Source organism: Bos indicus x Bos taurus, chromosome 10 (genome assembly GCF_003369695.1).
Source record: "Bos indicus x Bos taurus breed Angus x Brahman F1 hybrid chromosome 10, Bos_hybrid_MaternalHap_v2.0, whole genome shotgun sequence".
Lineage (NCBI taxonomy): Eukaryota > Metazoa > Chordata > Mammalia > Artiodactyla > Bovidae > Bos > Bos indicus x Bos taurus.
This window is the reverse complement of record NC_040085.1, coordinates 78,245,759-78,273,066: the sequence shown is the minus strand read 5'-3', so window position 1 is coordinate 78,273,066 and position 27,308 is coordinate 78,245,759. Positions and strand designations below refer to the sequence as shown.

At 44.4% G+C, this 27,308-nt stretch overlaps 1 protein-coding gene across 5 annotated transcripts in view; it reads right to left on the bottom strand.

The window, feature by feature from the left end:
• The window catches only part of DCAF4 (DDB1 and CUL4 associated factor 4), a 40,356-nt gene extending 18,258 nt beyond the window's left edge, over nt 1–22,098 (bottom strand). For 2 of the 5 annotated variants that reach the window (XR_003512827.1, XM_027552340.1), the window contains exons 1-5: nt 21,944–22,086; nt 4,521–4,617; nt 2,282–2,391; nt 1,676–1,833; nt 872–954 (exon numbers count right to left, since the gene is read on the bottom strand). Coding sequence is in view for 4 of the 5 variants with exons in the window: in XM_027552340.1 (XP_027408141.1) it covers nt 872–954; nt 1,676–1,833; nt 2,282–2,391; nt 4,521–4,609 (440 nt within the window). In the remaining variant the exon portion in view is untranslated. Of the gene's footprint in view, nt 1–871; nt 955–1,675; nt 1,851–2,281; nt 2,392–4,520; nt 4,618–21,943 lie in introns of those variants that run through there. The other 3 variants (XM_027552341.1, XM_027552339.1, XM_027552342.1) reach the window with 3 other exon arrangements.
• Between the last annotated feature and the right edge of the window lie 5,210 nt (nt 22,099–27,308).

Here is a 27,308-nt window from a genome sequence, read left to right as displayed (position 1 = left end):
GCACACTAGAAAGATTGGTTTTGGATCATCTAGCGCAACTCTTTCTCTCGGGATGAAGAGCGTGTGACCGAACGGAACAACCTGCGGCAGGGCACACAGTTCCCGTGCAGCCGCCCATCCGACTGGCTCCTTTCCTCTTCACCAAGGACTGAGCATGTCTTCAGGTGAAGAACTAGACCTTTAACTCTTTTCCCACCTGCCCTGGCTGACACTGTCTGTAGGGCCGGCCTTCCGGGGAGGGGCCTCCCCAAGGGAGCCACCCCACTCATGTTGTTCTTCCCGGCCCAGCTGTAGCAGGAAGCAGAACGCAGGGCCTAGGAGCTCAGACTTGGGGTCAGATGGATGGTCGGTCCCCTTTCTACTTTTACCCTGAACAAATCATTCCACTCTGAGTCTCAGTCTCTTCGTTTGGAAGCTGGGGGAAAGGTCAACCTACCTCACAGGTCTTTAGTTAGAACTGTAGACATCACAAGTGTTTGAAATTTAGTACATACCCATTTAACGTGCCATTTTTGCTGACAACTCGTTAGAAGGAGAAAAGGAGGCAGAAGTCTGATGGAATGAAGTTAAAGGACCTTCTACTTAACTAGAAACAAACTACAGGTAACGAAGAGGAAACACCTTGAGAAATTCCTGCCCAGTTTCTCTGCCTGGATGCGTTCCCCGCTCTCCCTGGCTCTAGAGGGGAGGTGATGCTCCCAGCGCTGACTTCAGCAGCGGAAGGCAGGCTGTGGGCTGAAACGCCTCCTCTGTGAAGGTTCCTCAAAGAGCAGCTACGCACGCTATGCCCACTTAATTCTTGGACCATGGAAATAAAAAAATACGAAAAGAACACTGATGAAGAAAACATAACCATGAGGCATTATCTTACCGGCAGTAACTGGTGGCGTTGAGAAAACCCAGCTTGCTTTTCTGGAGTAAGGAAGATGCATTAAATCCCAACCTGGCTATTTTCTAAATTAAAGAGAGAAAGATGCGATGAAGTTTTCTGTTATTGTATAATGGATTCTGTTTTTAGGATGTGATGAAGAAACAGGTACTAAGTTGCCAGAAATTACATGCACAAAAATCTGATCCTCTCCTGTGCTAGTCTCCTCTCCTTGGAAAGAGAAAAAGCCTATCACAAGAAAGTATGTGAGAGCTACAAAGTCTGCTCGGCACCCCTCTCTCCAAGGGCCCTGTCAACTTAAACCTGCGATGAGGCCGCTGAGCTAGCGAGTGCAGGAATGGCCTGGCCACTCGGGTCTGCATCGTGCTTTCCGTTTGAGCTACCATGACGGTGGGGCCTGGATTTTCCACTCCACTACTCCTGTGATCACTGAGATATCCTGGCGTCTCATTCCCAGAAGGGGTCCTGGAGACCCTCCTATACAAACCACATGTTCTGGTTTTCCATTGAAAAGATACAGTCACAGAGGCTGTATCAGGTTGCTAACCAAGAACCTCCAGGGGAGGAACAGAGTGTCAGGATTACTGATGAAACCCAGCGAATGAGAAAAGGTGGTGGTGGTGGGAGGAGTATCTTGCCGGTTCCTATTCTCTTCATCAGGTCCCCTTCAGGGAAGTGTGCTACGCCGAGTCTTACGGGGGGTGTTTCACTGCCGCCTCCTTGTGGCAGTGGGTGGACGCTGGCAGGAGTGGCGGGGACGGGCAGCCCCTGGGGTGCGGCACCTACCTTTCCCTGCTGCTCCTCTTCCTTTAGCAGCCTCAGCCTCTTGCGCTCCATTTCCTTCTGCCGGATACTCTCCTTTGTGAGCGGGTTGCAGTTGTTATGGCCAGGCAGCAAGCGGAAGTAGCGCTTCTTTTCAGGATCAAAGTAATAGCCTGGTAGATCTTACATCAAAAGAGATCTTACATCAAAAGAAATAAAATTCAACTTAAAACTCCATGAACTTAGCCACCCAACGGAGAGCCCAGGGGCCTGTCCACCACCCCTCCCGTTGCCGGTCCTTCCCGAGGGACAGCAGGTGGACGAGCATTGCCAGTCTCCACCCTGGGCCCCAGTTCAGCCCTGCGGGGAGCCGTTTGCCTCAGGATCTCGGTTCTTAACACACTCGGCTCCTCCCATGAGTGTTTCAACTTGCTCCCAGGATTTCCTCTGAGTCAGGAAAGGGCTAATGACACACCTAGAGTGTACCACACACAAGTGAAGACACACGGGGCTGAGGAGAAGGACAGCCAGAACAGACAGAACCAGATGACAAGGGATGACTAGGTTTCATCTAGTCATCTTTCCCCGCAGGCAGGCCCCAGAGGAGCCCTGTCCGGCAGGCGGCCTTACCTGGCACAGAAGAGCTGCCAGCTGTGCTGGAGGTCGAGGGGGCCTCACCATGGCCATCGCTGGAACCCTGCGGGCTCTGCTGCGCCCCTGCGTCCTTCCTGCAAGAGTAACTTGCAGCCAGTGAGTCCCAGTCATTCTCTGACCGTGGGGTCCTGCAGTTCCACAGCCTTCACATTCCCAACCCTCGATTACTTGGGAGGCACTGACCCTTCTCTTCCTTGGAAGCAGTTTACCTACTGCCAATATTCCAAAGTCAGGGCAAGGTTTTGGCTTTTCACCCTTTACAGGATGCAGGTCACAGTACTTCCCCTTTTGTATCTCCTCCTTTGAGCATTTTCTGAGGTCTTTTGGAATTTTCCAGATGAAAATGAGAACAGAACTCTTGGCCAATAAGAATTTTACCAGCTGGGCTCATCTGTCAGCTCAAGAGTAGCTACAAGGCCAGGTGAATTCAAGTCTTTACTGGATTCAGCAGTACAAAGAATTTACATTTTACTTGGCTACCCAAGCCTACGGTTGGAGAAACTGGGGTTCGGGCACAGAGGTGATTTCCTCAACAACACTGGGACAGACCCATGGTTTAAAGACTCATTCTGCAAAGGTACAAGCAGCTCCTGTGGCAATTACAGGCTGAAGGATATAATGATAGAAGAAAAGACCTAATTTTAGAATTCCGATAAAGTCCAAAATTATGAACTTTCCCTACCCTAGCCTATAACACTGAAAGGAATACAAACTGCAAAAAAAGCGTAAAAAAAAAAATCAAATAACTTTCTTTTTGCCCAGAAATACAATACAGTTTCAGAGAATATTATTTATTCTCCCTTTTTATGGCCCAGAGCTTCCCGAGGCAGTTCATCTGTTATCAGCAGCAAGAGAGAGAGGGATTAAGTGTCATGACAGATGTCTACATTTCTAGTCCAAGGACTGCTGTTCCCTTCTTTCCATGTGGAGTGCAGAGGATTGCTGTCCTGCGTGTTTCCACGCGACTCTGCCAGGCTGAGTCAAGGTACTCTTCTTACACAGACCACATTCTGGTGCATGTTGTGCTCTTGGGGGAAGGCCTGGGGCCCATGGTTCTCCTTATACAACGTATCAGCACTGGGTACTATCCTGATCTTTCTACAACACGGGTCAAGTTTGGGATTTCAGCTCAGAGTCCCTATTAGCTTGAACCAGGTGAGGCCTGCCCATACAGGAGGCCTGCTCAGAGCCAGGGATCCTCATGGGGCTTTGCATACACTACTGTGACCCTCGCAAGAGAAGCACTGTATACGAAGAGTGACTCAGGGTGGCCAAGTAGCTTGCCCGATTTCACACGGGAAAAACGCAGAGCGTCAAACCCAGATATCCTAACACCCTTGTTCCTTCCACACAAATGTGATGCCTTTTTAAAACTTAAATTTTATGGTTTTTTTTTTACTCTTTGAGTTAATCTATTCTAGAGAAGCATACTGGCATTTGACAGCTTCTGATTCTATAATTAGAAATTTGTCCATTTTAAAAGGAGATCTGGAGAGTGGAAGAGTTCTGAAATTGGCATATAGGTCTCCTTTGGTGAGGAATGGGCTGTAGAGACCTCCTAGGGCCAGAAGTCAGGTCAGCAGCCCTGAACTGTGAGGAGGTATCCTCTCCTGGGGTGGGGTGGGGTGAATCATGTCCTGAGACTAGACTGTTTGTACTTCATTCATGCAGAAAAACAAGTGTGGAAAATGTTTATTATAGGGATTCCACCTAAGTTTACGCTGTTTTATTTTCTAAGCTGGGTGGTAGGTACATGATATTCACTGTATTACTCTTTATACCTTTCTGTATTCATTAAATATTAGCTATTATATATTACATAGCCTTCCTTGGGATTTAGGCTGAATTAATAAAATTAGGTTTCTAGAAACCTATTTTCAAGGCTGAAAAAAAAAGAGAGAGAGAGAGAAAAAAGGTTCAAAAAATGGAGAAACAGCTCCTCAGTTATACCAGACAGTGTTTAAGCCTGTGGCTAGGGCTCTGGCCACAGGTCATGGTCACACGGAAGAGGAAGATGAGTGTGGCCATCTCCTCACTACTCAAAGTGTGGCGGATGGGCTGGTCCTCGGCAGAGACACCCCCGTGGGAGCGTGGGAGACGTGTAGACTAGTCAGCCCCCCTCAGATGCTGCACTTGGTCGAGACCCTTAGGGAGTTATGTGCGTGTGAGCGTGCTGGCCATGCTGGGAAGACACTGGGCGACCGACAGCACTTGCCTCTCGTTAGAGCCATGTGGTCTGAACCAAGCGTTGTGTCGGTGGCCCCTTCTCCTGTGCCTTCTACTCTTCCAGCTGCTTTGATGCATTTCAGCTCCTAAAAGACAGAAAGAAGAAACAAAAAGAAATTACATGCAAACGCACGTGCGCACATCTTTCTCTTCTGTTTGCTTTTGACAGTTCAGTTCCTTCACGTACAGAACTGGGAAAGCCGTCACTAAGCCTTACCTAGAGAAGGCCTGCCACGAGGTGGACGCACGGATAAAACCCAGCGCCCGTAGCCACTGTCTGCCTGCAGCCTCTTACCTCACGACAGACACCTGGCCTGCCAATCCGCCAGCCTCCACTCCCCGGGTCACTGTGTGACGTGTGGACAGACTCTCACAATTACTTTTCGACTGAGGTCTGAGCCTGCCTTGAGAACCTTCTTCAGCTAGTCTTTTCCCTACCAGATTAACACCAGAGCTATATAATAATTATTCTTTCAATCCACACACACCCCTGATTCATACAGAACAGTTAATAGTGAATACTTTCTCTTCCTCAGTATCGAGCAGGAAAAACTGTGAACAAATTAAACAGGGCCAGTGCCTGTGACGTCTCGATGTGCTTTAGAGACTGTTTCAGCTTCCTGAAGTACATTAACTAAAGGCAAGGGCGTGCCTTTGTTGAAAGGACGACACTGATGTTGCCATAACTATTTCAAGTGGCTTTTTCAAATCTTACCTTGTATAGCCTGAATTTATCACTTAGTTGTCAAAATGTCACAAGTTTTAACATTGGGAATCACACTAGGAATTCTTAAGAGACTGAACTGTAGTATGGAGGCCAGTTGCTGCGAGATTCATGCTTTCCCAACACCTGGTTGGGATTCCTTTCCCACTCACTGGAGACACCGTGACATCCGACTGAATGTACTTTATAAACGTAATTAAATGCCACGACAAAAATTGGAAAAATATTTCTAGGGCTGAAATACAACCAAAGAACAGATTAGAAAACCTACCTGCCTTTGTACAGGAGACAGGAATCAAGACCATCCCCATGGAACAGAAATGCAAAGAAGCAAAATGGCTGTCTGAGGAGGCCTTACAAATAGCTGTGAAAAGAAGAGAAGTGAAAAGCAAAGGAGAAAAGGAAAGATATACCCATTTGAATGCATAGTTCCAAAGAATAGCAAGGAGAGATAAGAAAGCCTTCCTCAGTGATCAATGCAAAGAAATAGAGGAAAACAATAGAATGGGAAAGACTAGAGATCTCTTCAAGAAAATTAGAGATACCAAGGGAACATGTCATGCAAAGATGGGCTCGATAAAGGACAGAAATGGTATGGACCTAACAGAAGCAGAAGATATTAAGAAGAGGGGGCAAGAATACACAGAAGAACTGTACAAAAAAGATCTTCATGACCCAGATAATCGTGTGATCACTCACACTCACCTAGAGCCAGACATCCTGGAATGTGAAGTCAAATGGGCCTTAGAAAGCATCACTACGAACAAAGCTAGTGGAGGTAATGGAATTCCAGTTGAGCTATTTCAAATCCTAAAAGATGATGCTGTGAAAGTGCTGCACTCAATATGTCAGTATTGGAAAACTCAGCAGTGGCCACAGGACTGGAAAAGGTCAGTTTTCACTCCAATCCCAAAGAAAGGCAATGCCAAAAAATGTTCAAACTACTGCACAATTGCACTCATCTCACATGCTAGTAAAGTAATGCTCAAAATTCTCCAAGCCAGGCTTCAGCAATATGTGAACCGTGAACTTCCTGATGTTCAAGCTGGTTTTAGAAAAGGCAGAGGAACCAGAGATCAAATTGCCAACATCTGCTGGATCATGGAAAAAGCAAGAGAGTTCCAGAAAAACATCTATTTCTGCTTTATTGACTATGCCAAAGCCTTTGACTGTGTGGATCACAATAAACTGTAGAAAATTCTGAAAGAGATGGGAATACCAGACCACCTGACCTGCCTCTTGAGAAACTTGTATGCAGGTCAGGAAGCAACAGTTAGAACTGGACATGGAACAACAGACTGGTTCCAAATAGGAAAAGGAGTACCTCAAGGCTATATATTGTCACCCTGCTTATTTAACTTATATGCAGAGTACATCATGAGAAACGCTGGGCTGGAAGAAGCACAAGCTGGAATCAAGACTGCTGGGAGAAACATCAATAACCTCAGATATGCAGATGATACCACCCTTATGGCAGAAAATGAAGAACTAAAGAGCCTCTTGATGAAAGTGAAAGAGGAGAGTGAAAAAGCTGGCTTAAAGCTAAGATCATGGCATCTGGTCCCATCACTTCATGGCAAATAGATGGGAAACAGTGGAAACAGTGGCTGACTTTATTTCTGGGGGCTCCAAAATCACTGCAGATGATGATTGCAGCCATGAAATTAAAAGACGCTTACTCCTTGGAAGCAAAGTTATGACCAACCTAGACAGCATATTTAAAAGCAGAGACGTTACTTTGTCAACAAAGGTCCATCTAGTCAAGGCCATGGTTTTTCTAGTAGTCATGTATGGATGTGAGATTTGGACTATAAAGCTGAGAGCCGAAGAATTGATGGTGTTGAACTGTGTGGTGTTGGAGAAGACTCTTGAGAGTCCCTTGGACTGCAAGGAGATTCAACCAGTCCATCCTAAAGGAGATCAGTCCTGGGTGTTCATTGGAAAGACTGATGTTGAAGCTGAAACTCCAGTACTTTGGCCACCTGATGCGAAGAACTAACTCATTTGAAAAGACCTTGATGCTGGGAAAGATTGACGGCAGGAGGACAAGGGGACGACAGAGGATGAGATGGTTGGATGGCATCACCAACTCAACGGACATGGGTTTGGGTGAACTCTGGCAGTTGGTGATAGACAGGGAGCCCTGGCGTGGTTCGGTTCATGGGGTCGCAAAGAGTCGGACACAACTGAGCGACTGAACTGAACTGAACTTGCCTTTATTCCCCAACTTCTACTTTTGAGTAGGGAGTGCCTTGCCTGTTAGCATCAAACAAAGCACTGCAAGTCCAGACCTATGTTCCAGAATTCACTATTTATCCAAAGACTCTGTGTCAACCTATGATTGTGAGTTGGGGTTAATTCGATACAAATGAACAAAAATTAAGTGAGTATAGTACTTAAACATTTCATGAATTCTGTAACAAAGTCCTTGATTTGCTTCCTTTCAGTCTGCTTCCCATAGAGTCACTGCACAATTTGGATTAGTTTAACCAGCCACTCTGTAGTCCTGTGCCAGAAAGCATATGCACCACTAAAGCACATCATACAACCATGCCGACTTGGAGCCATCACAAATGTTTCACTTTCATCCTCTGCTGGGACATCATAAACTGACCTAGTTTTATTTACTCCTAGTTTGGTTCACTGCTGACAATACGGAGCATTATCACTCTCCTAAAATCCTTTCCACTTCCTTCTAGTCACCGTTAGTACATAGCACAGCTCCCTACTTCACCCAGAAGACAGACGTTACCAGCATGAATACCCCAACTTCTTTCTCATCCCCTGCACAAATGTCTGCCTTTACTAATTCCTATCATCTCCCCTCCTGTCTAGGAGAAACACGTGGCCCTGTGCCTTTTCCAGGCCAACCCATCCCTCCTGACAGTTTCCTTCTCAAACATTACCAACATCTGTTCTCATATGTTTAATCAATTTCCCACTTTCCTCATCTCAGCGTATAAACATGCTCCGGCTTTTCATTTGTATGTGCTCCACCTCCAATCCAAAAGGAACAAAAGTGTTCTGGAAGCACAATCTGTATGTACACACCCTACTTCTTTATTTTCCAATCATTCCCCAATGCAGTCAGGCCCCCTCTATCCTCACCCTTCTGCTAAAATGCTCTTACTGAGGTGTGAACTAATGATCACCTACCTGCCAATGTTAGTGGTCTCTCTTTAGTCCTGATTCTCATGACATGTGACACCACAAAGTTTCAAGCTTCTTGAGGTTCCTGGAAGAGCTTTCTCTTGGTTCTCCCCTGACTTGTCAAGTTCATCGTTCTCTCATTTCTCCTGGGCCACCTATTCTGTGTTTCCCAACATTCTATCCCAGATGCTCTTGATTCCATATTTAATAGCATCTCACCTACAAACACAGTTTCACCTCTATCCTAGCATCCCTCCAGAGCAGGGGTCCCTAACCTCCAGGCCTCCAGACAGGTACCTCCTGCCAGATCAGCAGTGTCTCTAGATTAGAAGCAAAGCACACAATAAACGAAGCTTGCTTGAATCATCCTGAAACCACCCACCCTGGAAAACTGTCTTCCATGAAACTGGTCTCTGGTGCCAAAAGGTTGCGGACCTCTGCCCTAGAGCATCTAGTTCTCATGAAAAGGCCATCTCCTGTCTACTTCTACATGAAGCAGATTCAACATGTTCCAAAGAGTTCATAATCTCTCTCTAGTTTCCTAGCCTGCTCTCTTACCTATCTGTATTTCCCGTCTCTGAAATTCCATCAGTGCTTCACCCCATCCAAAAATATAATTTTATTAATTTTTCTCAGTAACCACTTTAATGGCTCCTGAATTTAGATCAATTACCTTAAGCCTTAGAAAAAAAAAAAAGTTGTATTTATTAAAAAAAATAATAAGTTAAAAGATTATCATTATTACCAACTCAATAAAAAGATAATGGTGAGTCAAAGGCTTCAGATCACCCAGCAGGAGGCAGGCCACTGGCCCACCAGCACCACTGTCCTCAACAGAGCAGCGCACAATCACAAAGACACAGCTAATAAGAAAGAAATGGCAGCTGCTGGTTTTGGCTGAAGACAATACCTCTAAACTACCAACTCACACAAACACAGGTTCAGGCAATGCAACAGAACAAGGGAGGCTGACAAGATCAAGCGGAAGTCATTTTTAAAAGTCGTAACAAATAGATGTTGACCAAACATGGAAAAGAATTAAGAGTGGGATGAAACGGTATCTTTCTGTACTTTTAAGAAGTCTATTTCAGGGGTAGAGTGTGTCTTCCCTAAATGCAAACGTGGTTCAATCTCAATAACCACTTTAGGGACCAGGTTTGCACCTATCCCTCTGCGTGGAACTCTGTACTCTCACCTCCCACCATTAAATGTGATGTGAATTCTTTAAGACAAAAATCCTGCTTTGTTCTTTTTTCTATTCCTGGCACTCAGTAGCTGGCTCTTGGTAAATGTTCACTGAGCTAAAACCAACTGACCAACATCCAGCCAACCAACCAACCAGCCAACTCTGCAGCTATTTTAAATCCCAAGTAGCTTCCTTCTGCTCTGGGTATTTTCATTTGATATTCAACATACATTACAAAGTGCCCACTCACGTCAGGCACCGGGCATGGAGGGGCAGGCAGAGATAAATTGTGGTTCCCGTTCTCAAGGGACTCGGTGCTTAGAGGGAAGATGAATATGTGCACCAATTCCTGCCGTGCATCTTCAGGGTGATACAGGTCTCTCCAGGTGCAGTGGGGGAGAAGGCAGTGATGGCTCGGAGTGGAAGAGCCAGAGTGGAGACTGAATTTGAATCCAGCCCGTCAGGCAAGATGGCAGTGTGAGGAGTCTGTGAGCACTTTTTGGTGTGGCCAGAGCCTAAGGTACAAGGGGTTGGGAGATTGGGCTAGAGGCAAGCAGGGTCAGATACTGAGGTCCCTGGGTGAGTAACATTAGACCTGTATTTTAGAAAGGGCATTTCAGAGGCAGCGGTGGAGGGAATGAGCTGGAAGTTAAGGGTTGCTGCAGCAACTCAGGTTAGATGAACCCACCAACATGGAAGTGACAGTGATACCTGGGATAGAGAACCCTGAAGTTAGAAAGAGGTAGGAGGGAAATTTCATGGGAGAGGTGGGCAGAGGGCAGCTGAAAACTGACAAGTGAATAACTGGCAGTGTTCTGACCTGAGAGTCCAAGAATAAAGAAGGAAGGGCGGTTTGGGGAACAAAGTCTGACCATGAAGAAGCCAATCTCAAGATGTGTTAAAACGGGCCTGAGAATCCAGAGGGGAAATGAGGCAAAAGATACAGATTTGAAAGTCATCAGCACACGGTAACAGATTGAGACAAATGTGGCTCAAGCCAAATATACAGCGAGGATTAAAATTCAAAATTAGAGACAATTTTATTGGACAGTAACATGAAGTCAGCACAATCAGTTTTTAGATTGGTGTTTCTCTACCAAGGACGATTTCACCCACCAGGGGACATCTGGCAATTTCCAGGGACATTTTTGTTTGTCACAACTTGGGGGTGGGGAGGGGTGGGCTGCTCTGGCATCTAGTGGGTAGAAGCCTGGGATGCTGCTAACCATCCTGTAATACAGGACAGCCCCTTACAACAAATTATCCAGCTCCAAATAGTGCTGAGGTTAAGAAATCCTGCTCCAAAAGGAAATGCTCAATAACAATTTTGCTGGGGATAAAATGCTGGCTCTCAGCTCCTTGGGAACCACTCTGCCAAGCACAGATATTAAATAAGATGTGTTGTGGCAGGCTGAGCTTGGCTTTGCCTTTTAGAGTATCTTTCAAGCACTTAAAGGAATAAAGAATAATAATTTCTAAGAGACCATTATTCTAGAAAGATAATGTTAATCTCAAACAAATAAAGAAACATGACTTAACTTTTTGGAAAATGTCTGAGCAATACTTATCAAGTAATTTAAATGTATTCCTTGCCTTCTTCTGGGCCTTGATCCTAAGAAAATAATCCAAAAGATTGTAAGAATTATATGCAAGACGTTTACTACAACTTTCCAACTCACTGTATGAAGCTAGGAGTCCTTTGTTGCCAAAACCAGACACAGGTATCACAAGACAAGAAAACTACAGATCAACCTACTTTATGAACACAGACACTATTCCTCAACCATATGCTAGCAAACCAAATCTAGGTTCAACACTAAAAAAAAAATCAGTGCAATACACCATATTAACAGAATAAATGAGAAAAAAATAAACAAACACCCACGTGATTATCTCAATAGATGCAAAAAAAAAAAAAATACTGGACAAAATCCAATGTCCTGCTGGACTTCCCTGGTGGTCCAGTGGTTAAGAACCCGCCTGACAAAGCAGGAGACATGGGTTTGATCCCTGGTCCAGGAAGATCCCACATGCTGTGGGGCGACTAAACCTGCATACTGCAACTACTGAAGCTTGTGTCCCCTGGGGTCTGCGCCACTGAAACGAGAAGTCCGCACAACGCAACTACAGAAAGCCTGGCCCACAGTAATGAAGATTCAGCACAACCGAAAATAAATAACATTCAAAAACAAAACAGCTCTTATCTTAAAAAAAAAATCCAATATACTGTCATGACAAAAACTAGGCACAGAAGGTAACTTCCTCAACTTGATAAAGGGCATTGACAACCCCCCCACAGCTACCACCATAATGGTAAAAGACCGCAAGCTTTTCTCCTAAGATCAGGAACAAGACAAGGATGTCTGTTCTTATCATTTCCATTTAACACTGTCCTGAAAGTTCTAGCCAGGAACAATTAGGCAAGAAAAAGAAATAAAAAGAATCCAAACAGGAAAGGAAGAAGTAGAACTATTCATATCTGTAGACGACATGATGTGATACATAAAGAAAATCCTAAAGAATTCACATATACACATATGCACAGAAACTACTGGAGCTAAGAAATGAGTTAAGCAAGGCTGAAGGATGCAAAATAACTGTACTTCTGTACATGAGCAGTGAATAATCTGAAAGTGAAGTGAATACAAATCCATTTAAAATAGCACAAAAAAGAATAAAGTACTTAGTGATAAATTTAACGAGTGCACAACTCTATACATTGAAACTACAAGACATTGTTGAAAGAAATTCAAGAGGACCTAAATAAATGAGAAGACAACCATGTCACGGATTGGAAGACTTAAGATGGTCTACAAACTGATGTACAGATTTAACATACCGCTATCAAAATTCCAACCGCCATCTTTGGAGAAGTTACTAAGTTGATCCTGAAATTCATTTGGAAATATAAGGGACACAGAAGAGTGAAAATAATCTTGAAAGAGAGCAAAGTGGAGGACTCACACTTCCCAATTTCAGTGCTACAGTAATCAAGACATCGGTATTGGCACAAGGACAGCAACATAAATCAATGGAGTAGAACTGAGAATAAAGAAAGAAAGAAATCCAGAAATAAATACATAAATACATATATTTATGGATGTATAAATATATACATCCATATATTTATGGATGAAATAATATCCAGAAATAAATCCATATATTTATTGGATATTTTATAGAAAATTTTAAAGAAAATTATTTATCTATTTCTTTTAGCTGCGCTGGGTCTTTGATGCTGAGCATGGGCTTTTCTCTAGTTGCCTCAAGTGGGGGCTACTCTCTACTTGCAGAGTGTGGGTTTCTCATTGTGGTGGCTTCTCTCGTTGCAGAGCACAGGCTGTAGGGCACATGGACTTTAGGAGTTGTGGCTTGTGGACTCAGTAGCTGTGGCACCCATGCTTAGCTCCCCACAGCATGTGGAATCCTCCTGGACCAGGGATCGAACCCATGTACCCCACACTGGCAGGTGGATTCCCAACTATTGGACCACCATGGAAATCCTGAAAATTGATTTTTGACAAAGGTGCCAAGACAATATGGGGGTGGGAGGCAGCAGCAGATAAAGAAAAATCTTTCAACTGCCCAAAGCTCTGGATATTCACCCGCAGAAGAATGAATCTGATTCCTATTTCACACCATATATAAAATTAACTTGAATGGGTCTAAGCTCTCAAACTATAAAACTTATGGAAGAAAACAAAGGTATTAATCATCAAGAACTTTGAACAAGCAACACTTTAAGTATGACACCCAAAGCACAAGGAAAAACAGCTTAATTAGACTTCATCAAAAGTAAAAACTTTTGTGCTAAGAACACTATCAAGAAAGTAAGGATGAAACTGGAGCCGATTATACAGAGTGAAGTAAGCCAGAAAGAAAAACACCAATACAGTATACTAACGCATATATATGGAATTTAGAAAGATGGTAATGATAACCCTGTATGGGAGATAGCAAAAGAGACACAGATGTATATAACAGTCTTTTGGACTCTGTGGGCGGGGGGGGGGGGGTGGGGGGGTGGGGGGGTGGGGGTGGCGGGAGATGATTTGGAAGAATGGCATTGAAACATGTATAATGTCATATAAGAAACAAATCGCCAGTCCAGGTTAGATGCAGGATACAGGAAGCTTGGGGCTGGTGCACTGGGATGACCAAGAGGGATGGTATGGGGAGGGAGGTGGGAAGGGGGGTTCAGGATTGGGAACACGTGTACACCCATGGCAAATTCATGTTGATGTACAGCAAATCCAATACAATATTGTAATCAGCCTCTAATTAAAATAAATAAATTTAAAAAAAATGAAAGTGAAAAGACAACCCACAGAACGGGAGAAAGTATTTTTAAATCATGTATTTGATAAGGATCTAGTATCCAAAATATATATACAACTCAACAAGAAAAAAATAACTCAATGAAAAATAAGGAAAAAAATCTTTTTTTGAAGACAATTCTTCAAACATATACCACTTAGAAATGTGGTAAACAGCCACTTAGAACATGAAAAGATGCTCAGCATCATTAGTCATTGTGCTGTGTGCTTAGTCACTCAGTCGAGCAAGACTCTGTGACCCTGTAGGACTGTAGCCCGCCAGGAGCCTCTGTTCATGGGGATTCTCCAGGCAAGAATACTGGAGTGGGATGCCATGCCCTCCTCCAGAGGATCTTCCCAACCCAGGAATCGAACCCAGGTCTCCCGCATTCCAGGCAGATTCTTTACCATCTGAGCCAGTGTCCAACTCTTTGCGACCCCATGGACTGTAGCCCACCAGGGTCCTTGGTCCATGGGATTTTCCAGGCATGAATACTGGAGTGGGTTGCCATTCCCTTCTCCAGGGCATCTTCCTGACCCAGGGATCGAACCCAGGTCTCCCGCATTGTAAGCAGACGCTTTACCGTCTGAGCTACCAGGGAAGTCCCCTCATTAGTCATTACTGCTGCTGCTGCTAAGTCGCTTCAGTCGTGTCTGACTCTGTGCGACCCCATAGACGGCAGCCCACCAGGCCCCGCCGTTGCTGGGATTCTCCAGGCAAGAACACTGGAGTGGGTTGCCATTTCCTCCTCCAATGCATGAAAGTGAAAAGTGAAAGTGAAGTCGCTCAGTCATTACTAGGTAGATGCCTAGTAACAATAAGATACCACTTTATCTCTCTCAGGATGGCTACAAAAAAAGAAAAAAGTACTGGTGAAGATGTGAAGAAACTTCTGGTGGGAATGTAAAACACTACAGTCACTATGGAAAACAGTTTGGCAATTCCTCAAAGGATTACACACAGAGTTACCATATGACTTAACAAAATCCAGCAGAAATGAAAATATATGGCCATATAAAGATCTGGACAGTAATGTTCATAGCAGTATTATTCATAACTGCCCCAAAGAGTAAATAATAAAAGTTTCTATCAAGTGATGAATCAGTAAAAATATAGCACATTCATACAACAGACTGTTATTCGGGCATAAAAAAAAATGTACTATTGACGGAAGCTACATCATGGATGAACCCTGAAAATACTATGCTAAGTGAAAGAAGTGGGACAGAAAGAGCTACATACTGTGTGACTTATTAGATGTATATGAAATCTTCAAAATAGGCACATTCAGAGAGGCAGAACGAGAGAAGCGGTTTTTCAGGCGCTGAAGGAGGAGGGGTACAGAGTATGGGGAGCATAACGGGCCAGGTCCTCTTTTTTTTTTAAAGCTTCCTGAAAGCCTGTTTTTCTGTTATGAATAACTGCTTTTTCCAGTTATCCCCAGATGAGTTGATAAAGACTCTGATTAAACTGTTTTATGCTTCTAAGAATAAGAGTAACTATTACATCTTTTTATTATCTAGGTGGTAGCTTTGAAAAATTTTTATAGAATTTTAAATGATTTATGATGTTCCATGTGTTCTTGTTTGTTTTCTTAGGTAACATTCCATCAAATTACTAGTACCATATATAATACTAGTGTATGACAGCAGTTAAAAAATGTTTTAAATTATAATTGATTTACAATGTGTTAATTTCTGCTGAACAGAAAAGTGATTTAGTTACACACACACATTCTTTTTTAAAGTGTTCATTTCCAATATGGTTTATCACAGGATACTGAACACAGCTCTGTTCTGTGCAGTAGGACCTTGTTTATCCATCCATTCTACATGTAATAGCTCACATCTGAGAACCTTAACCTCCCACTCCACCCCTCCAACCTGCCTCCCCCTTAGCAACCACAAGCCTCTTCTCTATGAGCATGACAGCAGTTTCACTTGTTTTAAAGTCAGAATCAAACTGAATATGACTTTAAACTAAAATTTATGCTTTGTGCATTTGTAAAACATGGATATACTGGTATCATATTTCCTTTATTCTACTTGATTATACACTTGTTGAAAGGTAAATTTACAGATCAAGTGATGGAACTTAAGGATTCAGTGAAAGTTTTTTTTTCTCTCTCTCTTTTTTAAAAAGAAAACTTGTCTTTTTAGTTAAAGCTTCATGGAACAGAATTTATATTTAATCAGAATGACTAGACAGGATCCTTTTGGGAAGTCAATCTAAAAGAAGCTAACAGGAATTGGTAGAACTTTTGATTTTTGATATTTACTTACTACAGGCACAGTGTAGTAATATGAAATACTTTGAAGACCATAATTTAAAAAAAAAAGTGTCAGAGTTATACAAAAAGACCATATATCACTGGGTAGGAAGTTGACTAGGTAGGCAGTGAAATGACTGGGTGTGTAATATTTTTTAAAACCTTGATTTTGGGTCAGCATAAATAATCCTTTAATTTTCCCCCTACTTTCAGCCGCATTTTGATGTTTAGCAGAGCAAACCAGAATAAAGTTCTATTAATTCAGCAATCCTGAAATCTGAGTCATATTAAGATAAAAATGAAACTGAGGAAAGCTAGTTTCCTTCTTCTGTAATATCTAATTCATCTTCTTATTGATCCTTTCTTAGTCCACAGGTGGACACTTGTCCTGTTCCAGACAATGAGCTGAGCAATCTCTGAAAAGGACTCTGTGAATGTACTCTTACAATATATGTGAGATGGATAATCGGGTGAATACCTAGAGCTTCTGAAAACCTCAGAGCTTCTCATCAATCTTTTGTATATTTTGGTAGGGAGCAGTGTATACCTCTGAAGCTTTGCTGAGAAAAAGCATTTCAATAATGATAAATTCTGAAAATACAGTCTTCTTTTCCTTTACTTTCTGCTTTTCAGAACCGCCAACCATTTCCTCCAGATGAGGGCTGTCTGTACAGCATCCACTGTAGCTCTTTATAACTGGGTTCATCAGGAAATAACACATCCAGCGGAAGGGTGTGCTGATATATTCTTTCTACTTCAGGTAGCTGTTTGGCGACTCCATTTCTTGATGATGATGTCACTGTGAGGTCATCACGTTTCCTTTATGGTTCCTTCCACTCACTGCTTCGGCGTGCAGACAATCCTGAAGGTCGGCACATGCTTCAGCGGTTTTTTGGCCCCCACTTCAAAGCTGGGGTCTTTTGTGAGGCTCTCATGTGGGCAAGTCGGCTCTGACTTGCAGCCTGGAAGTTTACTGTGCGTGCATGCCAAAGATTTGCACAGCTCACCAAATTGCTCCTGGACTGGAATGCAAAAGTAGGAAGTCAAGAAACACCTGGAGTAACAGGCAAATTTGGCCTTGGAATACGGAATGAAGCAGGGCAAAGACTAATAGAGTTTTGCCAAGAAAATGCACTGGTCATAACAAACACCCTCTTCCAACAACACAAGAGAAGACTCTATACGTGGACATCACCAGATGGTCAACACCGAAATCAGAATGATTATATTCTTTGCAGCCAAAGATGGAGCTCTATACAGTCAGCAAAAACAAGACCAGGAGCTGACTGTGGCTCAGACCATGAACTCCTTATTGCCAAATTCAGACTTAAATTGAAGAAAGTAGGGAAAACCACTAGACCATTCAGGTATGACCTAAATCAAATCCCTTATGATTATACAGTGGAAGTGAGAAATAGATTTAAGGGCCTAGATCTGATAGATAGAGTACCTGATGAACTATGGAATGAGGTTTGTGACATTGTACAGGAGACAGGGATCAAGACCATCCCCATGGAAAAGAAATGCAAAAAAGCAAAATGGCTGTCTGGGGAGGCCTTACAAATAGCTATGAAAAGAAGATAAACAAAAAGCAAAGGAAAAAAGGAAAGATATAAACATCTGAATGCAGAGTTCCAAAGAGTAGCAAGAAGAGATAAGAAAGCCTTCTTCAGCAATCAATGCAAAGAAATAGAGGAAAACAACAGAATGGGAAAGACTAGAGATCTTTTCAAGAAAATCAGAGATACCAAAGGAACATTTCATGCAAAGATGGGCTTGATAAAGGACAGAAATGGTATGGACCTAACAGAAGCAGAAGATATTAAGAAGAGATGGCAAGAATACACGAACAACCGTACAAAAAAGATCTTCACGACCCAGATAATCACGATGGTGTGATCACCCACCTAGAGCCAGATATCCTGGAATGTGAAGTCAAGTGGGCCTTAGAAAGCATCACTACGAACAAAGCTAGTGGAGGTGATAGAAATCCAGTTGAGCTATTCCAAATCCTGAAAGATGATGCTGTGAAAGTGCTGCACTCAATATGCCAGCAAATTCGGAAAACTCAGCAGTGGCCACAGGACTGGAAAAGGTCAGTTTTCACTCCAATCCCAAAGAAAGGCAATGTCAAAGAATGCTCAAACTACCGCACAATTGCACTCATCTCACACACTAGTAAAAGTAATGCTCAAAATTCTCCAAGCCAGGCTTCAGCAATATGTGAACTGTGAACTTCCTGATATTCAAGCTGGTTTTAGAAAAGGCAGAGGAACCAGGGATCAAATTGCCAACATCCGCTGGATCATGGAAAAAGCAAGAGAGCTCCACAAAAACATCTATTTCTGCTTTATTGACTATGCCAAAGCCTTTGACCGTGTGAATCACAATAAACTGTGGAAAATTCTGAAAGAGATGGGAATACCAGACCACCTGGCCTCTTGAGAAACCTGTATGCAGGTCAGGAAGCAACAGTTAGAACTGGACATGGAACAACAGACTGGTTCCAAATAGGAAAAGGAGTACGTCAAGGCTGTATATTGTCACCCTGTTTATTTAACTTATATGCAGAGTACATCATGAGAAATGCTGGACTGGAAGAAACACAAGCTGGAATCAAGATTGCCAGGGAGGAATATCAATAACCTCAGATATGCAGATGATACCACCCTTATGGCAGAAAGTGAAGAGGAACTAAAAAGCCTCTTGATGAAAGTGAAGTGGAGAGTGAAAAAATTGGCTTAAAGCTCAACATTCAGAAAACAAAGATCATGACATGCGGTCCCATCACTTCATGGGAAATAGGTGGGGAAACAGTGGAAACAGTGTCAGACTTTATTTTTCTGGGCTCCAAAATCACTGCAGATGGTGACTGCAGCCATGAAATTAAAAGACACTTATTCCTTGGAAGGAAAATTATGACCAACCTAGATAGCATATTTGGAGAAGGCAATGGCACCCCACTCCAGTACTCTTGCCTGGAAAATCCCATGGATGGAGGAGCCTGGTAGGCTGCAGTCCATGGGGTCGTGAAGAGTCGGACACGACTGAGCAACTTCACTTTCACTTTTCACTTTCATGCATTGGAGAAGGAAATGGCAACCCACTCCAGTGTTCTTGCCTGGAGAATCCCAGGGACGGGGGAGCCTGGTGGGCTGCCATCTATGGGGTTGCACAGCAGCAGATAGCATATTCAAAAGCAGAGACATTACTTTGCCAACAAAGGTCCGTCTAGTCAAGGCTATGGTTTTTCCTGTGGTCATGTATGGATGTGAGAGTTGGACTGTGAAGAAGGCTGAGCACCGAAGAATTGATGCTTTTGAGCTGTGGTGTTGGAGAAGACTCTTGAGAGTCCCTTGGACTGCAAGGAGATCCAACCAGTCCATTCTGAAGGAGATCAGCCCTGGGATTTCTTTGGAAGGAATGATGCTAAAGCTGAAACTCCAGTACTTTGGCCACCTTATGGGAAGAGTTGACTCATTGGAAAAGACTCTGATGCTGGGAGGGATTGGGGGCAGGAGGAGAAGGGGACGACAGAGGATGAGATGGCTGGATGGCATCACTGACTTGATGGACGTGAGTCTTGGTGAACTCCGGGATTTGGTGATGGACAGGGAGGCCTGGTGTGCTGCGATTCATGGGGTGGCAAAGAGTCGGACACGACTGAGTGACTGATCTGATCTGAGCTTCGCAGGTTTTTCAGGGTACCGCTTCCTTCCTCTTCCCCAGACACCATTCCAGGCCAGGTGGCCAAATCCTGAAGGTGCAGCCTGGAAAAGGCCAGGCCTGGGAATCTCAGACCTAACCAGGAAGCCTCTCTCCTGGCCTCTGTGCAAGGTGGCCCAGTCCTGCCGAAATTCAGCACGGGGCCAAGGCTCACTGCCCTGTCCTACCCAGCACGTGGCCCGCAGTGGCTTCCTTGGGGAGTGATGAAAATGTCCTGGAATAAGATGGTCGCAGGGCTTCCCAGGCGGCGCTAATGGTAAATAACCTATCTGCGAATGCAGGAGTCATAAGAGATCCAAGAGACATGGGGTTTGATCCTTGGTTCTGGAAGATCCCCTGGAGAAGGGCATGGCAATCCACTCCAGTATTCTTACCTGGAGAATTCCATGGGCAGCAGAGCCTGGTGGGCTAGAGTCTACAGGGTCATAAAGAGTCAGACACCATTTAGTGACTAACGCAGCACGCACACACGCAAGATGGTCAGACGACATTGGAAATATTGTACAAAACCTGCCAAACGGTGCATTATAAAAAGGCGAATTATATATATCCAAGTGAAAGTCGCTCAGTCATGTCCGACTCTTTGCGACCCTATGGACTATACAGACTGCGGAATTCTCCAGGTCAAAATACTGGAGTAGGTGAAAGTGAAAGTGAAGTTGCTCAGTTGTGTCCCACTCTTTGTGACCCCATGGACTATAGCTTACCAGGCTCCTCCGTCCATGGGATTTTCCAGGCAAAACTACTGGAGTGGGTTGCCATTGCCTTCCCCTTTTCCAGGGGATCTTCCCAACCCAGGGATCGAATCCAGGTCTCCCGCATTGCAGGTGGCTTCTTTACCAGCTGAGCCACCAGGGAAGCCCAAACAAACAAAAATTTTCCTGCTACAAAAGTACTATGACGTTTATAAATGAGACATATCCTAAATATCCAGCGACAGATGAGTTAAGATTATAGAGGTTACTGGACTGCAGCGTGGGAAAGGCTACCGCCACTGGCTTGAAAAGCCCCACATAAAATGACCTCTGCAGGGGGCTTGCCCTGCCCACCCTGAGTAGTATTTAAAAGCACCTCACAAATGAAGGAAATCAAGGCTTTGAAGGCTAAATATGGTACCCAGAAAGACACAATGGGGTGGGGGTTAGGGGTTGGGGAAGGGATTCTACTCCTGCTGGTCCGCCTCAGGACACCACCTCAACTGCGATCTCCACGATTATTTAAAACTAGAGTTTGGGGTTTTGTAATTTTGTTTCGTCCTGGAAGCTGTGGCCTCAGTTTTCTTTCTTTAGAGCTGTTGGATTCAGAGGACAAGGTCTGTGGACCGCCCCATGTCCGTCCAGGGGAAAGGGGAGGGGGTAGTCATGGTTTCTAAGGTCAACTGGGGTGACGAGGAGGCTTCTTGGACATAGCTAGTGCTAGCTTCGTCGCTAAGGCACCTCGGTGCGGAAGTTAACTTCGGGAAGTGTGGTTTCACCCCGTGGCGCCACCGCTTGCTAGTGACCTCGGGTAAATGACAATTTCACTAGGGCTCGTTCTGCGTCCGACAGAGGTACTGCCGCCGACCTCATGGGGTTAGTGTGCGGAAAGCTTTGATAATGCTTATAAAGCAGTTGGTAGTGCATAGCACTGTAGGTGCTTGCCTTAACTGCTATGCTGACCTGTCTGAAAGCCAACCACAATCTGAACTTCCAGGTAAAACCGCCACCAAGAGCCCGCAGTCCAGCCACTGGCAGCTATCGGGTGGCACTTTCACATCACAATTTAAAAGAACGCTCCATCGGGGCAGACACGGAGCGGCGAAACTCAGGGCCTTCCTCTCCCGTCTCTACGGCTGTAAATCGAACAGGACGAGCGAGCTCCACGCGCCCACAGACTCCACTCAACCAGAGTTAGCCCGCCCAGCCCCCTACCCACGCCGGGGTCCGCGCGGCTCCTCCTCTCCGCCCCTTTTCTTGGGCCTTGCCCCCCACCTCCTCTATCAGAGGAGCAGCAGCAGCCCCCTAACCGACGCCAACAGTACTCCAGTCAGCGCAGACTTACTCGATCAGAGGATTTTTTTCCGGCTCTCCCTCGGGCCCAGGGTCCACAGGTGCCGGGTGCGAAGCGTGGAAGACCCGGAAAGACCGAAGGGTAGCGTCTGCCACTTAGTTGCGTCCACTCTCGCGTTGTCGCAGCGGATAGGGAGATGGCAGCCGCCCCTCCTTTCTCATTGGACGCGTCTTCTGACGGGCTATGCCAATTAGGGTGGATCTTAGGGAGGGGCGGGGTTGAGGTCTCGGCTCCGCCCAGGCCTGGCGAAAAGGCAGCGAATCGGCGGCTGTATTCTTTGGGCTCCGCCCTTTGGGGCGGGGTCAATCATGTTTAGGGTGGAGACAGACGCGTTTTGGGGCTGGGCCTGGCCGGGCCGGGCTGGGCCAGAGGCGAGTTGAAACTTCCCAAGCTGTGGCTACCCCACCCAGCACCGGGTATTTTCTGTGTCCAACCCGGTTAATCCAGCCCAGGAAAGTCCTCTCGCTGCTTGGGACCCCCTCCTTTAAACTTACGGAGGAGGAAAGAGTCTGTTGTGGAAAGGGCGAAGGAGGGTCTGAGATGAGAGGAAAAAGGAACCGGTGATGAACTGGTGGTGACCTCTGGTAGCTTGAGACTACTGACCGTAGGTCTGCGTGGCTCCAAGCTGCAGAAGAGCGTGCCCTCAGATTCAGTTCGGGAGCTTCCGCTGTAGATCAAATTCTATTTCCTTCTTGCTGTGTGACCTTGGGGAAGTCTCTTCGGTTTCTGTGACTTGATTTCTTCTGCTGAAACAAGGAAGTAGATCTAACGTTCTGATGTTCTCTCTAGTGGAAAGTTTGTTTATACAATGAATAGTTCCAGTATGGTTTCTCTGTGCTGTGCCTGCTCCAGGTGTCAGCTGACATAAAAGATGGAAAATGGAATGCTGTGTAGGGCCCTTGACCAGAAGTGGCAGTTTGCTTTTTTTTTTCAGATTTGGTTTATCTTTATTGTAATTGAAATATAGTTGATTTACAATATTGTGTTAGTTTCTGGTGTACAGCAAAGTGATTCAATTTTGTATATATATATATTTCTTTTCCATTATGGTTTGTTATGTGATATTGTCTACAGTTCCTGTGCTATACAGTAAGACCTTGTTGTTTATTCATTCTATATATATTCTGGAAACTGCAACCTCCCACTCCATGCCTCCCTCACTCCCCTTCCCCTTGGCAACTAACTACAGGTGTGTTCTCTATGTACAAGTGACAGTTTTGTGAGGATAGCTGGGTTCAAATGGGCCAGGCTTGGTTGTTGCCACGAGCAGACCTGGCACACTATGTGCCCTGTTAACCCAGGGCCCTGTGAGTTGCTAGATCCCTTAGAAAATAGATTGTGGGGTTAATCAATTGTAGCCATGTGTGAAAGCATTTCAACAAATAACAAGGAAGGTAGGATTCTGCCTGTCAAGAATTTTATATAAGAAAGGGTATGAATGGGAAGAGATGATCAGAGTAAGGACAGAAGTCAGAATAAAGGACAGCTTCATGAAGCTTGAGCTGCCTGGAAGAGAAAACAGAAATTCTAAGCTGAACCAACAATCTGACTGGAAGCCTGTTCAGGGAGTAGTGAAGCATTCATTTTGACTGAAAGGGAGGGGAGTCTTGGAAGCTAAACTGGCAGAATAGGTTGGATCAAATGTCAAGGGTAAGGAGCTGGCAGAGGGAGCCTCTGTAGGTTTGAGAGGTAGGGAGTGACAAGATTAGAGCCGTGATTTGGGGAGATCATAGCAGCCGTGGTTTGGGCAGCACTGTAGAGGAAACTGGAAAGGAAAGATGTGGAAGTCACCTGCGAGTCTCCGTAGAAGATGAGTCCCTGCAGAAGGTAGACAGACCTGAACCAGAGTGGTGGCAACTGGGATGGAAGGGAGGGGTAGAGTCAAGACAGATTTCAGAGGAGGGGGAATCAGTAAGATGTGAGGAACTCTGGGAAGAGTCAAATGGGATTCCAGGCGAAGAGCCAGGGTCACCAGAGGAAGTCAGAAGGAGTTGGCAATAACAAACATCCAGCCCCCAGGCTCTCTTGAATATTCACTGAGGGAACTGGAACAGGATGTGCCTTGGGGATCTAAGGTAGGCACACCAGAAAAAGGATAAAAAATATTTACAAATCAGTGCCCAAAGGAAGCTTGGCCTTGAGCAAGTCTTGGCATTTGTGAACTCTAATTTCCTCATAGGTAAAATGAGGATAATGATACCTGCTGAAGTTATTATTTTTTTTCATATATATATTATATATGTCTGTATATACACACACAGGATATTGAATATATTTTTCCTGTGCTGTTACACCTGTGTGACCCCATGGACTATATAGTATAGTCCATGAAATTCTCCAGGCCACAATACTGGAGTGGGTAGCCTTTCCCTTCTCCAGGGGATCTTCCCAGTCCTGGGATCGAACCCAGGTCTCCTGTATTGCAGGCGGATTCCTTACCAGCTGAGCCACAAGGGAAACCCATATATATATATATATCTGTGTATACACACACAGGATATTGAATATACTTTTTCTGTGCTATACAGTAGACCTTGTTTATCAAAAAGAGTGGCTGTGAGGAGAAAACCAGAAAGCACCTTACTGCTTGATCTGTAACTTCTATGGACTGAGCATCCTTTATTATGTGGATGACTTGATATGTGAATAGTGCATATTACTTATCAAAAGTAAGAATAATTCCTTTTTCTCATTTCCTCTCCAGAATTTGAAGCCAATGCAAATAAGTTTTTCTTTGAAGTGGCACCTAAAATGAGTCAGCATTAACTTTGACTACATTAAAAAAAAAACAATACTTTTTGAGTCCTTCTCATATGTCACATATATAAGCCCTTTCCATATATTTGTTCTTTTAATTACCACAACCCTATGAGGCATGTACTATTAATATCACCACTTCATTGATGAATTGAGTCACAGAGAAGTTAGGTAACTTGCTCAAGCTGGTGAAAGGTTGAAGGCAGGAGGAGAAGGGGATGACAGAGGATGAGATGGTTGGATGGCATCCCTGACTCAGTGGACATGAGTTTGAGTGAGCTCCAGGAGATGGTGAAGGATAGGGAAGCCTGGCGTGCTGCAGTGCGTGGACTCACAAAGAGTTGTACACGACTGAATAGCAACAACAACAAGCTGGTGAGTGGCACAATTTGTGCTCATAAGGCAAAGAGTATCATAATGAAAGTCTAAAAACATACTTCAATTTGGTATAAAATATTTACAACTCTTACCACAGAAAAGGCTAATTTTCCTAAAATATAAAGTGCTCCTACAAATAAACTCAATAGAAAAAGGTGCAGTGGCTATACCAACTATACAGAAAAGGAGGTCAACATGAAAGGATGCTCAGCCTCACTCAAGGTAAGGAAAATAAAGTTGAAAACTCCTCTGACATACTCTTTTTCATAACCAGATAGGCAGAATCCAAATGTTAATACTCATTGAGGCTCCTGGGCTTCCCTCGTGGCTCAGCAGTAAAGAATTCGCCTGCAGTGTAGGAGATGGGGGTTTGATTCCTGGGTCGGGAAGATCCCCTGGAGGAGTACACGTCAATCTACTCCAGTATTCTTGCCTGAAAAATCACATGGACGGAGGAGCCTGGTGGGCTATGGTCTGTTGCTGCTGCTGCTGCTACTGCTAAGTCGCTTCAGCCGTGTCCGACTCTGTGTGACCCCATAGACAGCAGCTCACCAGGCTCCTCTGTCCCCGGGATTCTCCAGGCAAGAACACTGGAGTGGGTTGCCATTTCCTTCTCCAATGCATGAAAGTGAAAAGTGAAAGTGAAGTTGCTCAGTCGTGTCCGACTCTTCAAAACTCCATGGACTGTAGCCTACCAGGCTCCTCCGCCATGGGATTTTCCAGGCAAGAGTACTGGAGTAGGTTGCCATTTCCTTCTCCTGGGCTATGGTCTATGGGGTCACAAAGAGTCAGACACGACTAAAGCGACTGAGCACAGCATAGCGTGGTGAGGCCCCCATGCAAGCTCTAAAGGAGACAACTTGGCAATGTATCAATATTTATCAAAATTAAAAATGCACATACTTTTGACCTAGCAGTTACACTACTAGGAATTCACCCTAAAAATACATTTGCTTATATGAAAAATAACTTAAGTACATGAAATATTTTGTAATAGTGAAATTTTGGATGCCATCTTAGGGTCCGTTAGTAGTTTAAAAAGCAATGATTAAAAAAAAAAAAAGCAATGATACATTCATTCAGTGGAATACTGTGCACTTAAAAAAATAAAAGGAGTCTCTTTGTATGCTGAGGTAAAAGTATCTCCAAAATAGATTCTTGGTTAAAAAAGCAAGATGAAGAGCAGTATGTAAAGTATTATATAGAGTAAACAGTAGGTGTGTGTATGAATGTATATCTCCCTGGAATGATAATACTCATTACCTGTTGGGACCTGGGTGGTTGGTTAGGTGACAGGGATGGGAGAGAGTTTTCACCCTCTTGCACCTTTTGAATTTCGACTATTGGCTTATATTACTTATTAAAATATAAAATTTAAATATTAACTAAATCCACATGTTACACACGGCAACCAATTGCAGGAGTTGTTCATTTTAAGAAAGAAAGTGAAGTCGCTCAGTCATATCTGACTCTTAGTCACTCAGTCATATCTGACTGTAGCCCACCAGGCTCCTCCGTCCACGGGATTCTCCAGGTGACATATAAATGTGTTCTGTAGGAACACTTGTCAAATCCCATCAGAGAGACACTAATCTAAAATGTAATCAATACAGGAGAAACATAATCAGTGTGTCCACAGTATGATAACAATCCTCTCAGAGCCCAGAAGAAAGGATTCTTTTCATCAGAATTTGTCAGTGTTTATTCGGTATCAGGAGAAGGCAATGGCACCCACTCCAGTAGTCTTGCCTGGAAAATCCCATGGACAGAGAGGCCTGGAGGGCTGCAGTCCATTGGATCCCTAGGAGTCGGACACGACTGAGCGACTTTACTTTCCCTTTTCACTTTCATGCATTGGAGAAGGAAATGGCAACCCACTCCAGTGTTCTTGCCTGGAGAATCCCAGGGACGGGGGAGCCTGGTGGGCTGCCGTCTATGGGGTCGCACAGAGTCGAACACGACTGAAGCGACTTAGCAGCAGCAGCAGCAGCAGCATTCAGTATCCAAGGGATGTGAATGTCTTGGTCACTGGAAATCTCGATCCAGAGTAATTCTCCCATCCTTTTACTAATGTGAAGTAAATATCCCACAAAACTCTTCCAACCCCTTAGTATGACTACATGTTCACTGAACTGCCAATGACTGGTTCTACCACTTAGGACATGATTCTGGGAAGGAGAGAGCCCTGAGCAACAGGCAAGAATATTATGGGCACCTGGAA